Source organism: Chlorocebus sabaeus, chromosome 27, assembly GCF_047675955.1.
Source record: "Chlorocebus sabaeus isolate Y175 chromosome 27, mChlSab1.0.hap1, whole genome shotgun sequence".
Taxonomy (NCBI): Eukaryota; Metazoa; Chordata; class Mammalia; order Primates; family Cercopithecidae; genus Chlorocebus; species Chlorocebus sabaeus.
The window spans coordinates 5,921,506-5,938,717 of NC_132930.1; the positions used below are offsets into that span (position 1 = coordinate 5,921,506).

General features: G+C 36.7%; 1 protein-coding gene across 1 annotated transcript in view; it reads left to right on the top strand.

Moving 5' to 3' along the window:
- Window positions 1–880: 880 nt before the first annotated feature.
- YIPF7 (Yip1 domain family member 7) overlaps window positions 881–17,212 on the top strand; it is a 28,792-nt gene continuing 12,460 nt past the window's right edge. The window contains 2 exon segments of the mRNA XM_073012433.1: window positions 881–1,000; window positions 15,016–15,194. Coding sequence (XP_072868534.1) covers window positions 885–1,000; window positions 15,016–15,194 — 295 coding nt within the window. The 5' untranslated portion in view covers window positions 881–884.

Below are 17,212 nucleotides of genomic sequence, written 5' to 3' on the forward strand. Positions count from 1 at the left end.
AAGAAGATTTTCAAAGAAAAATAAAGAATTAAATGTTGAGTTGAATAACCACATCTGTCCAGTTGAAAAGAGTCTCTTCTCTATTCTCTACTTTTTGTCCAAAGAGCCACTATTACCTCTCTTAGATCCTCTTCTCCTATACCTCTTCCTTCTCTCAGTTCTTTATTTTTCCCTCTTGTATTCCTGGCCATTAGGTCTAAATTCAAAAACAATCACTCCTCTTTACTCCCAGAAGTGAGTGGAAACTATAGAGAGAGTGTATAGAAAAGACTTTCCTTAGCAGGATTGAGTCTTTTTCTTTCGGACTCAGCCAGAAGCCCAGGTGCAGTGTCCAGAGCAAAAGAAAAAGGAAAATAATCCAAACACTTTTTAAGAAGTGCCAAGTAGAACAAGGAAATAGGTTTCTAGGGTTTTGGTTTTGCTTTGGGAAGAAGTATTATTATTATCAGCCATTTGCAGATAATAATCCTTTCTATGTGTGTGTGTGTGTGCGCGCGTGCACGCTTAAAGTGAAAAACACGTCATTTTAGGGAAATCCTTCTAGATGTGTCCTAAGTTTTAAGCTTTTTCTCTTAAATTGCTAAGAATAAGATATTTGGAGAAAATTAGTTCTTTCAGATCAATTAAAGTCAACATATTAAAAGCCACAGTCCAGGGTGTGAAAACTTCAGACAAAGTAGTTGAAGATAACACATTTTGTAAATAACTTTCTAGCATATATTTCTATACCCTTCCCCCAATACCTTATTGACCCCATTCAAAGGACATCTTGTTTTCTGATAGGAATCCAGCCATAACCACATTGTCAGTTGAGCTTTGTAAATATCTCAAACCAAGTTTTATTGACTCGTGAACTTATTAAAAACATACTCTTATTTTTCAGGATGTCAAACTTGGCACAATTTGACTCTGATTTTTACCAATCTAATTTTACTATTGATAACCAGGAGCACAGTGGTGATGACTCTAATGCCTATGGAAATCTTTATGGATATAGAAAGTAAGTACTTAATATTGTTCTTTTTTTTTTTTTTTTTTTTTTTGACAGTCTCACTCTGTCACCCAATGAATTAATTTATATAATTTCAGAACAGTTCCTAACATACAGTAAAAACTCAATATATTGTAGTTATTACGAAATTTGAAGAGTCTGACCCTTCTTGCCCTCTAACCTAGACCCACAAAATAATATCCAGGAAAACAACTAATAAACAAAATATCTACAGTATACTTAAGTGACTTTAGGTAACAAAGTATCAGTTGCTTTTGTAAGTCTGGAGTCAGTGGTGCAATCTTGGCTCACTGCCGTCTCTGCCTCCTGGGTTCAAGTGATTCTTGTGCCTCAGCCTCCCATGTAGCTAGGATTGTAGGTGTGTACCACCATGCCTGGCCTTTTTTTTTTTTTTTTTTTTTTTTAAGTAGAGACAAGGTTTGGCCATGTCGCCCAGGCTGGCCTCGAGCTCATGAGCTCAAGTGATCCGCCCCCCTGGGCCTCCCAAAGTGCTTGGATTATAGGTGTGAGCCACCGTACTAGGCTGTATTGTTATTTTAAGAAGTCTTAATATTATGACTGGGATTTCTAGAGAGGGAGATTTCCTTGGGAAAAACCAGCGTTTGCCTCAACATATCTCAGTAAATTGCCCAAGAAGAAGTGTCAGGAAAGGACAGAGAAATTAATCAAGTTCTCCATGAATCCCCTTTATCACCTCAGCCTAAGCCAAGTGAATGGCTTGTCTCCTCTTTTCAAACTATCACTTAGCAGGGAGCTGGGATACAGGCACTGGGCAAACAGAAAGCATTTTCCTTTTGCCTAATATTTTCCAGGACACTTCTTGTGAAACTGATTTCATTTAATTTAATAAGCATTTATTGAAATTCTGCTTGTGTTTCAGAAATTAAGAAGGGCACTGCACATCCAAATATAATGATGAAATTCATAGTTTTTTCTCTTGTGCAATTTAATATTTTTATGTTGAAGAATTGAGTGATTCAATATGCAATTAAAGTATGAAAAATACCATAATGGAATCAAGGTAAACATGTCAAAATATGATAGCTATTTGAGGTAAAAATTCAACTTGAGTTGAAAATGAAACAAAATGATTAAGAATTTGATAGTGGCAAAATATGGTGTTTAGAATAAGAAGAATTTGGTTCAAATTCTGGCTTTGGCATTTTTGTCTGTGATATTGGGATGACTTAACTTCTCTGACTGTCTTAATCTGAAAAATAAGGACATTAATAATACCTGCTTAATGGAATTGTTATTAAAAATTGTGATAATGTGTAGGAAAAGTGTGTATTAAAGTAAAACCACTACATAAATATTATTTATTCATATAAATATGACTTACAAAAGCAATTGACACTTTGTTACCTAAAGTCACTTAAGTATACTGTATTTTGTTAAATAATTGATTTCTTGGAAATTTTGTGGGTCTAGGTTAGAGGGCAAGAAGAGTCAGACTGTTCAACTTTCATAATAACCACAATATATTGAGTTTTTATTATATGTTAGGAACAGTTCTGAAATTATATAAATTAACTCATTAGATCCTCAATTATATACAATAACTCATTGGAGCACCATATGAGTTAGGCCGTACAGGCTGAACATCCCAAATCCAAAATCAAAAACCTGAAATGTCCCCAAATCCAAAACTTTTTGAACACTGACATGTACTCAAAGGAAATGCTCAGTGGAGCATTTCAGATTTTTAATTTTCAGATTAAGGATTCTCAACCAGAATGTATTCTGTAAATATTCAAAAATCCACAAAAATCTGAAATCTAAAGCAGTCTGGTCCCAAGCATTTCAGATAAAGGATACTCAACTTGCGCTATCACCCCCATTTTGCATGAGAAGACAGACGTACAGAGAAATTAAGAGACTTTCTCAAGGTTACACATCTAGTAAAAAATGGGATTAGGATTTTAGCTCAAGGTTGTTTGATTAGGGCTATAACTAGTGTGAGCATATGACTTTATTAAAATAAAGACTTTTTAAAGTGTAAAATTAGTGCTATCATAATAATGTTGGGATAATAGGAATAAACTGTACCATAAATTAGGATGTGTGGTATATTTCAAATGTATTAATTTTTGAAGCTTTATTATACACACACACACCTTAAAAGTTCCAGATAGAAAGATGAAAAGACAGAATACATATAACGGACAGTGGGGAGTCTTCTGTTCCCACTCTGCCCAGAAATAAATTGACTCTCTTTTTACTGACTGATCACTCCTATAGGTATAAGCAAATAGATGCTGCTTTCAAGATAGGGAAAGGTATTGAGATATAATTTTTTTAGGCTGGAAAAGTTGAATATCTGGAATTGTATCTAATTCACACTCCTATGCTATCCTGTGTAGCACTAGTCAGGCTGCCTTTTATGATTTACACTTTGGAAGGTGAAAAAAAAAAAAAACCAGGGAAGTGTTTGAGGCAAAGGGAGTAGTTTGAGCACTAAGGTACACAAAGGTGGTCACTCTAAATTTGCAATCCGCAATGAAAGCTATCTACTAGGCTTTTTAAGCTCTGTTCTGTTTCGTAGAAAGGAACTAGTTGCCTTAAACCTTCTGTTTCTTTTCTCTACTCTCTTTTCCAGATAAGATTAGCATTTGGGTAGCATTGATATTTTCAGATTAAATTAAACTAAAATGTACAATGAGAGAGAAAAAACTTTCTCCCTAAGCTAGGACTCATGGACCACAGCTTTATCCACCCACCCCACACACTCTAATTTTCTTTTTCCATTTGACTAAACATCTCCTAGAAATCAAAATGACAAAGAGATGGAAATTAATGTAGCCAGACGAGGAAAGCTCATAATTTTACAGTACCAGGTTGATGGCCTACCCTGCTTCAGATGCTTAGCATTTAAATCCAAGTCCTGATTTGGATGCAGCAACATTTAAATTCTGATTCACACTGTACATCTCAGGAATTAGGAAAGGGCATAGTAGCTGTGGTAGTTTTATGAGGTACATAAAACATGGAATCAGGTCAGTGATTTACTATGTACATCAAAGGAAATCCAGAGATTTGATCTTTTATGCATACCATGAATAGTTCAATTAAAATGTACCCCAAATCAGAACAAGATAATGATCATTCTGGCAAAAGATATAGCAACCTAGAGAATAGCTATAATCAGTAATTCAGCTTCTGTTTCTCTGTCTCTGTCTTTGCCTGTCTCTTTCACTCCCTTCTCTTCCTTACCCTGTTCACAGTATATGAGAGCTTGTTTCAAAAGCCTGTTTGGCTCAATAGTGTACTGATCTGAAAGCTGGATGACTGTGCTCACTAAGACAGTGAAGATATTTATGTTTAAAAACAAGTTTTCTTATTTTAGAATGAACAGTAGGATCGTTATCTTTTTAAAAACATAATTATTCCATCATTCAGATAGGGATAATTTACAACCATCTATAACTAGTTACTGAGGCTATATTTTTCCACCTTTTGAAATGTGAAATCTATTCATATTATTTGGAAAAAAGAAATAGATACTGTTGCAGAAGGGTGTAAACAACTGGAAAAATCCCTTTGAGTGGTTTGGTAGGACTTTAACAGATAAATACTGAATCAGCGTCTTTTCTGAATCCTCAGACCTGATCTTCTAGTATTTCAAACACAGTTAAGGCATCACTGTGCACCCAGCTGGACCAACCAGAGTCTAGGAATGTTGCGGAAGCCAACTCTCCCAGCTACCACTCCCTGACTCATGCTACCACCAAATTCATCCTATTTGATAAGGTCTTACCAAGGGCACTTAAATTGCCTAAGTTTACAGGCTTAATTGGAAATTCACATAGATAAGTTACACAAATATGGTTTTGAATCAGCTATGTTTAACTACTTAATTCAGTGTTACCTCCGGAATTAATAAACACCAAAAAGTTGTGAACTGTTCTTGTTAAACGTTTTTCCTGACTCCACCAACATCTCTGCTTTTAGAAAACTATCTGATATCTAATTGTATCCAGTATAGAATTTGGAAGATATAGAAAATATGAATAAAATATTAAAATCACTTCAAATCTTGTCTCCAAGAAATGACTATTATTAACAATTTGGTGTACTTCCTTGCTACCTGTATTCTATTTTCCTATGAACGTGTATATTTTATATATATATATATATATATAAAAATAAAATACTGTTTTTCAATGAATGTATATGTATTTATGAGTACTTATACATGAAATTTGCTGATTGTTCTAAAGGAGCCCCACAGTCACTTCTCTGTAGTTTGAAGTGATTTTTAAAGGAAGAGGAGGTGTTTACTAACAAATCTAAAGTTTAAATTCAACAAGCCAGAGATCAGTTTCTTTTGATCTAATTCAGTTAACATTTATTTTATCTGTAATAATGTGCTGAATTTGAAATTATCACAATTTCAGTATTTATCTTTCAGTAGAACTAATGGTGTAATACAGGAGAAGAGTTACATTTTCTTGGCATATTCTGCAAAAGACTTATTGTGAGTGAGGTACAAATATATAACTTTAACATCTTAAATATTGAGCATATTAATCTGACTCATTACGTTACCTCTAATAGGTTAATCATCAAGGACTATAAGCTTAATGGAGCAAATAGTGAAGTGTCCAGATCCATTATCTCAGATACTTTTTTCATGAAAGGATATTGTAGGTTTGAAAGATGTCTCTAAGAATATATGAAAACTCATTGGTGTAGCCATTCAGAGTTAGTGCCACTTAGTAAAAAAAAAAGGAGAATACCAGAAGACATAGGGGACTAAATGTAAATTCATAACATGTGCTTAAAATTAAGGTTGTTCATAGAAATTTTTGGCAAAAAAAACCAAAAAAACAAAAAAAAAAACAAAAAAAAAAACCTAAAACATAAGAATTGGGTTATTTACTATATCAGGCCATTGCCACACTGCTATAAAGAAATTCTTGAGACTGGGTTAAAGCAAAGAAGTTTAATTGGCTCATAGTCCCACAGGCTGTAGAAGAAGCATGGTTGCAGCTGCTTCTGGGGAAGCCTCAGGAAGCTTTTATTCATGGCGGAGGACAAAGCAGGAGCAGGAGTCTCACATGGCAGAAGCAGGACCAAGAGAGCGAGGAGGTGCTGCACATCTTTAAACAACCAGATATGATAACTTTATCATGAGAGCAGCACTGGGAAATGGTGCTAAACCATCTATGAGAAACCACCTCCATGATCCAATCACCTCCCACTAGGCCCCACCTCCAGCTGGGAATTTCATTTCAACATGAGATTTGGGTGGGACACAGATCCAGACTATATCCTTCTACCACTGGACCCTCCCAAATCTCATGTCCTACATGTCAAAGTTCAAATTAACCCTTCCCAACAGTTCCCCAAAGTCTTAACTCACTCCAGCATTAACTCAAAAGTCCAAGTCCAAAGTCTCACCTGAAGACTAGTCCCTTCTGCCTATCATCCTATAAAATCAAAAACAAATTAGTAACTTCCAAGATACAATGGAGGTGTAGGCATTGGTGTAGGCATTCTAAAAGGGATAAATTGGCCAGAAAAAAAGGGAATGCCCCATGCAAGTTTAAAACCTAGCAGTGTAGTCATTAATCTTAAAGCAAATTGGTCCAACCCACAACCCACAGGCTGTGTGCAGCCCATGGTGGCTTTAATGTGGCCCAACACAAATTCATAAACTTTCTTAAAACGTTATGAGATACTTTTGCATATTTTCTTTTTAGCTCATCTGCTATCGTTAGTGTTAGTATATTTTATGTGTGGCCCAACACAATTCTTCTTTTTCCAGTGTGGCCCCGAGAACCCAAAAGATTGGGCACCCCTGTCTTAAAGCTTCAAAATAATTTCATTTGACTTCATGTCCCACATCCGGGTAACAATGATGCAAGAGGTGGGCTCCCAAGGTCTTCAGCAGCTCCAACCCTGTGGCTTTGCAGGGTGCAGCCCCTGCGACTGCTCTCAAGTACTGGTGATGAATGCCTGAGACTTTTCTAGATGCAGGTTGCTAGCTTCTGGGGGATCTGCCATTCTGGGGTCTGGATAATGATGGCCGTCTTCTCACAGCTGCACTGTGAGGGACTCTGTGTGGAGACTCTGTGTGGGGGTTTCAACCCCTCCTTTTCATTCCACACTTCCCTGGTAGAGGTGTTCCATGAGGGCTCCACCTCTGCAGCAGACTTCTGCCTGGACATCCGGGCTTTTCCATAAATCCTCTGGAATCTAGGTGGAGGCTTCCAAGCCTCAACTCTTGCACTCTGTGCACCTGCAGGCTTTACACTATGTGGAAGCCACCAAGACTTAGGGCTTGCATCCTCTGAAGCAGTGAACTGTAACTGGGCTCACTTTGCCCCAAGACTGGAGCTGGAGTGGCCAGAATGCAGGGAGCAATGTCCTGAGGCTATGAAGGGAAGTGGGGTCCTGGGCCTGGCCTACAAAACCATTCTTCCCTCCTAGGCCTCTGAGCCTGTGATGGGAGGGACTGACACAAAGGTCACTTAAAGGCCTTTGAGTCCTTTTCCTGTTTTCTTGGCTAATAGCACATAGCTCCTTTTTTTCACTTATGCAATTTTTTGCAGACTTCTCGAATTCCTCCCTTGAAAATGTGCTTTTGTTTTCTACCATTTGGCCATTCTGCAAATCTTCCTAACTTTTACACTCTGCTTCTTTTTTAAATAAAATTTCAAGTTTCAGATCAGTTCTTTGCTCATACATATAAACATAGGTTGTTAGAAGCAGCCAGGTCACATCTTGAATGCTTTACTGCTTAGAAATTTCTTCCACTAGATGCCCTAAACCATCATTCTCACGTTTGAAGTTTCACACATCCCTAGAGAAGGGACACAATGCACCCAGGCTCTTTGCTAAACTATAGCAAAAGTGACTTTTACTCCAGTTCCCACTAAGTTTCTCATCTCCCTCTGAGATCTCAGTGTAAACTTTGTTGTCCATATCACTGTCAGCATTTTGGTCATAACAATTTAACGAATATTTAGGAAGTTCCAAATTTTTCCTCATCCTCCTGTCTTCTTCTGAGCCCTCCACAGTCTTCCGACATCTACCTGTTACCCAGTTCCAAGGCCACTTCCGTATTTTCAGGTATCTTTAAAGCAAAGCCCCCACTCCTCAGCACCAGTTTCTTGTATTAGGCCATTCTTGCACTACTATAAAGGAATACCTGAGACTGGATAATTTATAAAGAAAAGAGGTTTAATTGACTCATGATTCCACAAGCTGAACAGGAAGCATGGCAATAGCTGCTCCTGGGGAGACCACAGGGAGCTTTTACTCATGGTGGAAGGCAAAGAAGTGGGTATCTCACATGGCAGGAGCAGGATCAAGAGAGAGAAGTGGAAAGTGCTACTCACTTTTTAAAAATCAGATTCATGAGAACTCTATCACGAGAACAGCCCTAGGGGGATGGTGATAAACCATTCGTGAGAAATTGCCCTCATAATTCAATCACCTCCCACTAGGCCCCACCTCCAGCATTGGAGATTACGTGAGATTTCGGTGGGGACACAGATCCAAACCATATCATTTACAGATTTTTGGGTCATACTTTGGACTAATAATGTGATTCTTTTGGTATTGGTTGTGCTATTTTTATTGAGATGCAACATTTAATATTACAGTAATGCTATACAAAGATATAAGATGAAGAAAAACATAATTTAAATTTAGATAGTTATCAAAGGTGAGCATGGTAATTTTATAAATTTTGTGTTTTCCTTTATGCAACAAATTTTAAATTTTTACTTTCTTAAATACGTGGTAGAGGAATTTTAATATTATACCCCCATTACAATAAGGACAATAGAAGCTAAGCTCCTGAGAACCTTTTTCTGTAAAATTTTGTTTCTGTTTGAAGAGGATGAGTCAAAGTTACTACCTGAAATAGTCCACCCGTTCACAAAGGTTGCTTTGCAGCTAATAACTGTGAAAGTTATGTTTACTCAAGCCTGATTAGTAGCACCTGATGTAAGTTATGGTGAGGCCAGACAAGTACGGCAATGACATAGTTTTACTTAGACATTGGTCCATTTAGTCATCTTTATGTGTCCCTTTCATTTTTCTGGAAAGGCTTACATTAAAAAAATAGGTATTGGGGGATTTTTATCAAGAAAAAAGCCATTCAGATTCCTATTCTAATTTGTTTCTACCAGTATTTTTGATGGTGCGCCTATTTTACTGGAAAATACATTAGGAATATTACACATGGCTAAGTGAAAAATAATAGCAGGTAATCACCATACATTCTGGTAGGTTCAAATAGTATTACACCAGGCTCTTGCTCTTAATGAGTATACATTTGAATTAGTAAATGATTAAGTGTGTATGTCCCCCCTCTATATATGTGGCTTTCTTTTCCTAAATAAGTTATTCTCTTGGTCAGGCTAACTCACATAAAGGAGGTCAAATATGTTATTCTTAGATTTCATATTAAGATTAATATTTGAAGGAAAGTACTAAAGGCCATTTTGTAAATATTTTATCATAAAGAAATCACAGGGAGTTACCAAGTTCAGAACCTTGGACTGTATATTTAGTTTACCCCAAGGGCTTTTGTGAAAGAAATTTAAAACATGTTACTGGATAGCTCTATGTTTCTTTCCATTCTTTAAGGTAAAAACAATTTAAAATGAATAAAAATAAACAGCAAAAACATGTCAAAGAGGTATTTTGGTTTGGCAAAATTAAATCGCCTATTTTAAGAGAGGGACTATTTTTTTTTTGTTCAAGATGGCTGGCTTGGAGCATTTCAAGCATGCTTTATCCACTTAGAAGAAGCAAAACGGTGTGTGGACAATCACACTTCTAATATATTATCCAAGGCAGAACACTGGAATTCAACAGGAAAGTGACGGAAAACACCAAAAGCTAGGAAGGGGAAGGAAAATAGGCAGCATACATGGCCAAGACCAGCCAAGAACCAGGAATGACTCCCCAGTACAGGAGAGGGTGAGTGAGAGTCTTTATGCGGTCCACTCTTCTGCTGGGGAATTGCACAATCCAGGATATGGGAGAGCACCTTGACCCTCTCAAGCCCTAAGTCTAACTTAGAAAGCAACCAGGAAACTGTGAGAAGGAACTGCTTTAGAGAGGGAGCATGCCTTGTATTCCATGCTGTTTCTGAAACCCAGGCAGCTATAGCAAGACACCATTCTAGATCTTAGCCCTTAACAGACTGTGTGAAGTCCTGAGAATTCAGTCCTAGGCATTAGGGAAACTTGGGCTGCTGTTTGCAGAACTGGGGTGTGAACTAGGGGCTGGCCCTAACAACCAAGACTAAGAAGCTAGTGTGGCATGGGCTGCAGCCACCAGTGCGGGAAGCAGATACTGCTCCTACTCAAGCAGGATGACAGTTGCCATGAAGCCTTACTGTTGAGCTAAGTGGGGACTCCTATGGGCCATGAGCATGAACTGAGGGGCATGGGGTCTAACTGAACAGTTGGGATGGCTATGACACCTGAGATAGGGGAGTGAACCCTGTCCAGACTGGGGGCTGTAAGAAGGGAGCAAGTCTCTTACTCACTGACCAAGGCTATGGCCACTGGGACTGGTCCCACCCTTCTCGTGGCAGGACCTCAGTGCAGTGGTGACTACAGTTTACCCAAGAATTCTACCAGAGTCCTGAGGACTGTTTCTCCCCCACCTGTCATGGCTGGTGCATGCATTCATGACTGGGGAGCCTGAGTGTAAGCTTGCCCAGTCTAGCTCCATCTGGCTTTGGCCCTCAACCAATAATAAGTGACAAAATTGAATCAGCCATAAAAAGTCTCTCAACAAAGAAAAGACCTGGACCAGATGAATTTACAGCTGAATTCTACCAAATGTACAATAAAAGAACTAATACTAATCCTCCTGAAACTGTTCCCAAAAATTCAGGTGGAGGGAATTTTCTCTAAGTCATTCTACAAGGCCAGTAACACCTGATACCAAAACCAGACAAGGACACAACAACAACAAAAACTTGACCAATAGGTCTGATGGACATAGATGCAAATATCCTCAACAAAATACTAGCAAATCAAATGCAACAGCACATCAAAAAATAATATGTCATGATTTAGTAGGTTTTATACAAGGGATGAAAGGATGATTTAATACATGTAAAGCAATAAATGTGATAAATCACATAAACAGAGCCCAGGAAAAAAACCATATGATTGTTTCAATGGAAAATTCAGCATCCTTTCATAATAAAATCCCTCAACAAACTAGGAATATAAGGAATGTACCTCAAAATAATAAACTCTATTTAGGACACACCCACAGATAACATCATATTGAATGTGAAAAGTTGAAAGCATTTTCTCTAAGAACTGAAACAAGACAAAATGCTCACTCTCACCATTCCTGTTCAACATAGTAGTGGAAATCCTATCTAGAGAAATCAGGCAAGAGAGAAAAAAGCCATCCAAATTGGAAATTGGATGATATGATCTTATTTCTAGAAAAACCTAAGGAATTCACCAAATCCTTTTAGAGTTAATAAATGAATTCAGTAAAGCTGTAGGGTATAAAATCAACATACAAAATCAGTAACATTTCTATACAGCAATAACTGTCTACCTGAAAAAGAAATCAAGAAGGCAATTTTGTTTACAATAATTACAAACAAAATTTAGGAATACATTTATTAGACAAGGAGGTGAAAGATACCTACAAGGATAATGACAAAACACTGATGAAAAAATATTGTGCATGACACAAACAAATGGAAAAACATCTCATGCTCATGGATTGAAAGAATTAATATTGTTTAAATGACCATACTGCCCAAAGCAATCTATAGATTCAATGCAATCACTATCAAAATACCAGCATCGTTTTTTAACAGAATTAGAAAAAAACTATCCTAAAATTCATACAGAACGAGAAAGAAAGCCCAAATAGCCAAAGCAATTCTGAGAAAAATGAACAAACCTAGAGGCATCTCATTACCTGACTTGAAATTATGTTACAAGGCTATAGTAACCAGAACACCATGGTATACTGCTATAAAAATAGACAGATACATCAATGAAAAATAATAGAAAACACATAAATAAGGTCACATATTTACAGCTAACTAATCGTTGACAATGCTGACAACAACGTAAGTTGGAAAAAGGACACGCTTTTCAATAAATGGTGCTGGGACAATTGGATTGCCATTTGCAGAAGAATTAAACTGGACCTCTATCTCCCACCATATACAAAAATAAACTCAAGATGGATTAAAGACTTAAACATAAAACCTAAAACTATAAAAATGCTTGAATAAAACATACAGAAAACTTTTGGACATTAGTCTAGGCAAAGAACTTATGACTAAGACCTCAAAAGCATAGGAAACAAAAACAAAAATAGACAAATGGGATTTAATTAAAAATTTCTGCACAGCAAAGGAAATAATCAACAGAGTGAACAGCCAGCTAGTAGAATGGGAGAAAATACTTGGAAAATATTCATTTGACAGGGGACTAAAAACCAGACATACAAGGAACTGAACTCAACAGCCAAAAACCCTGAAACAATCCCATTAAAAAGTGGGCAAGGAGTAAGGTGGTATTGCATCGTGGTTTTGATTTGCATTTCCCTGATTATTAGTGATGTTGAGCATTTTTTCCTATGTTTGTTGGTCATTTGTATATCTTCTTTTGAGAATTGTGTTTATGTCCTTAGCCCACTTTTTGATGGACTGTTTTGCCCTCATGAGTGGTGCATGCACTCATGGCTGGTGCATGCACTCATGACTAGCGGGCCTGAGTGCAAGCGGGCCTGAGTGCAAGCTTGCCTAGTCCAGCTCCATCTGGCTTTGGTCCCCAGCCAATAATGAGTGGCAAGATTGAATCAGCAATAAAAATAGCCAACAAATGGCAAAAAACAAACAAACAAACAAACAAAAAACCCTGAAACTCAACAGCCAAAAAACCCTGACACAATCCCATTAAAAAGTGGGCAAGGAGTAAGGTGGTATCGCATCATGGTTTTGATTTGCATTTCCCTGATTATTAGTGATGTTGAGCATTTTTTCCTATGTTTGTTGGTCATTTATATATCTTCTTTTGAGAATTGTCTGTTTATGTCCTTAGCCTACTTTTTGATGAGATAGTTTGTTTGTTTTTTTCTTGCTAATTTGAGTTCCTTGTAGATTCTGTATATTAGTCACTTTGGACTACTATTCAGCCATAAAAAGGAATGAATTAATGGCATTTGCAGCAACCTATATGGAAGTGGAGAGTATTATTCTAAGTGAAGTAACACAGGAATGGAAAACCAAACATTGTATGTTCTCTCTGTAAGTAAGATCTAAGCTATGAGAATGCAAAGACATAAGAATAATACAGGGGGCTTTGGGAACTCAAGGGAAAGGGTGGGAGGGGTATGAGGAATAAAAGACTACAAGTTGGGTTTAATTTATACTGCTCAGGTGATGAGTGCACCAAAATTTCACAGATCACCATTAAAGAACTTATTCATGTAACCAAATATCACCTGTTTCCCCAAAACCTATGGAAATACAAAATTTTAAAAAAAGAAAAAAGTGGGCAAGAATATGAATAGACATTTTTCAAAGGAAGACATACCAATGGCCAACAATTATATGAAACAATGTTCAACATCACTAATCATCAGTGAAATGAAAATTAAAACAACAGTGAGATATCATCTTCCCCCAGTCAGAATGGCTCTTATTAAAGTGACAAAAAGTAACAGATGTTGATGGGGATGTAGAGAAAAGGGAACTCTTATACACTGTTGATGGGAATGTAAATTATTAGCCTCTATGGAATACAGTATGAAGATATCTCAAAGAACTAAAAATAGAATGACTATTTTATCAAACAATCCCACTACTGGGTATATATCCAAAGGAAAAGAAGTCAATATATCAAAAAGGTACCTGCACTCATATGTTTATTGAAGCACTATCCACAATAGCAAAGACATGAAATTAACCTAGTATCCACCAGTGGATGAATTCATAAAGAAAATGTGGTATATATACAATGAAATACCATTCAGCCATGAAAAGAATAAAATCATGTCATTTACAACAATATACATGGAAATGGAAGTCACTATCTTAAGTGAAACAAGCCAGGCACAGAAAATCAAATATCACATGTTCTTACTCATAAAGGTGCTAAAAATATGTACACATGGAGGTAGAGAGTAGAATCATTGGCAGTTGATACTTGGAAGGGTGAGAGGGTAGGAAAGGAGTGATGAGAAATTAGTTAATGCATATAATGAATGTTATTTGGGTTATGGATATCCTAAAAGCTCTAACTTGACCACTACACAATCTATGCATGTAACAAAACTTTATATGTACCCCATAAATTTGTACAAATAAAGAGACACTGAAGCCAACTAGATAATACATTTAGCCAGGAACTCAGAGACAGTTCTGTTGGTAATGACTGTCATTACCAACAGAACTGGCCAGAACTGAAGTATATATTTCCTTATACACAGTGATTAGTATATGTATTTATTTTTCTTATCAGTTGACTATACTATTAAAATTATAATTTTTCCTTGCTGCTTCCACATATTTGGAGGGGCTTCGTTGCTGGAGACTGTCCCTGAAGATAAGTAAAAAAGCAGCAGTGTGTGATGAGCAGATCACTGTTCAGAAAGCTTCATGCCAGAGTCCAGCACCTGCAATGTTATTTTGTGTTACTGGACAAGTCATTTAGTCTCTGTGAAGTTCTGTGTCTTTCTCTGTAAAATGAGATTAGAAATACAGCTTTTACCTTATAGAGTTTTAATTGAGAAAAGATTAGTGGAAGCATTCAGCATGTTGTACATGCTCAATTAATGTTTATTGATATGGATTATTTTTTCCAGAAGCCTTTAGATGACCAGTTATTTTACATTTTTGGACCAAAGTTAAATTTTAAGAAAGTTGTTTCTTTCATGAGTAAAAACTACGTGAATTCATATAAGTAAAATTGTAACTTTCCTACTTTATTTGTCATGATACCTTTTTCTTAGACCTAAAAATGTTTGTATTTTTCTTTTTCTAGACATCAAGCTGGTGAGCAGCCTCAGCCTGCCTCTTTTGTTCCATCAGAGACACTCATGTCACCAGGTTATGCAGGACAATTTTTTCAGCCAGCATCCAACTCAGATTATTATTCACAGTCTCCTTACATTGACAGTTTTGATGAAGAGCCTCCTTTGCTAGAAGATAAGTTAAGAAAGTGTTATTAATGTGTGTACAGCTAGAAGAATAATAGCAATAATTAGCACTTAATGTGTGCTGTCAGCCTGCAGTGTACAGTGTTTTATGTGTGATTGTTTCACATATAACAAGAGTTTGCTGAACCAAAACCCTTAAACCGTTGGAAGTTTGTTGCATGTTTGCATAGGGGAAATTGGGTGTAGATATGGGCCATTCTGTGACATTGCTGCATTTATTAAATGCTCCTTCACTGTTTCTTAAATTTGAACTCCTTGGCCAAGAATAGAAAAGAATGCAGACATCTTTTGGCAGAGTAGTTATATCAAAGTGACCACCCTTCCCACCCAGTTAATGAAGCACTTCATAACAGCGTATTTTATTTTCTGCTATGTTTTCCTGGGAGCAAAGTGGATAGTTTCTCAAATTAATATTTTTGTTGTCATTGTTGACATGGAGACAAGCTAGTATTTTTCTTTCCTGACTCATGCAAGCCCTTTCATCTCACTTGGCATGAGTAGGTGAGGAAGTATATAAATCCATTAAATAACACTCCTGGTGGGAAGGTAATCAGAGATTCTTAGAGCTGAAGGTCTTTAGGGGATTTTGGAGTTGTTCCATCCATTGGTTTTTTTTTTTCATATGTAGCCAGTCTGTATGTGCTGTTTTTGCTCTTAAACAATATTAATACAGTGCTGGAAACATAGGTGTTAAGACACTAAAACCCCAAGTGGATTTAAATTTGAGAACCAAGCAGAAATAGTCACTGGTTAACTGCTCCAAGTCCTTTGCATGTAGTCAAGTGAAAAGGAATAGATTAAAATTTCCAGCATTTTACATCACAAGATGTAAAGGTGTTTGCCTCACATGAACACAACCAACCACATTCTTCTTTCTTTTCCTTAAAAATGTAAAACTGTGAAAGATTTAAACTGTTCAGAACAGAACAGAGATTCACATAATTGATCTATTGGCTCTTTGGAAGCCAGTCAAGTTTCTGGATCAGTTATCTTTAACCAGTTCATTCTGTTTTGCCTCTACAAGTAATAAACACTTAAAAGTTACAAGTTATTCTAGTTAAACATTTTCCTTGGCTTTGCCAATATCTCTGCCTAATTGTCTTCAAAATTGGGAAAACAGAGAAGCATAATAAAAATATAAAAATTACTTCAAATCTTGTCTCAAAGACATGACTATCATTAACAAGTTGATGTATTTTCTTCTAACCTTTGTTCTATTTTCCTATGAATGCCTATGTATATGTATTATGCATGAATATACATGCATACTTTAAAGTAAAATACTATTTTTTCAATGAATATATATACGTTTGAGTACTTAACTATTGCATTCTTTTTATTTACTTTATGTCACGAGCATTTTTTTTTTTTTTTATTAGATGGAGTCTCTCTCTTTTGCCCAGGCTGGAGTGCAGTGGCCCAATCTCGACTCACTGCAACCTCTGCTTCCTGGGTTTAAACAATCCTCCTCCTTCAGCCTCCTGAGTAGCTGAGACTAAAGGTGCACACCACCGTGCACGACTAATTTTTGTGTTTTTAGCAGAAACAGGTTTTGCCATGTTGTCAAAGCTAATCTCGAACTCCTGACCTCAGGTGATCCGCCTGCCTCGGCCTCCCAAAGTGCTGGGATTACGGGCATGAGTCACTGTGCCCAGCCTGTCATGAGCACTTCTATGCAAACATTCTTTAAAGTCATTAAATATTATTTGAAAACAATTTATAATGGTTTCATAGAGTTCTGTATATAACATAACCATAATTTAAACACACCTTAAAGGTTATTCCTTATAGCAAGTAATGCTTTGCCATCTTTGACCTTTATAGAGTCTGTCCTTAGGATGTACCCATAACAGTGGGATTGCTGGGTTAAAGGTACTGACACTGTCAAATGATGTCAAAAATGGTGTTCTACTCCACTTCCAGAGTAGAATATGACACATCTTTGTCAATTTCATAGGAAAAAAGGAAAAAGGAATACTTTGTACCTCTGGGTTACTAAAAAAATTTTGACATTTCTCATAT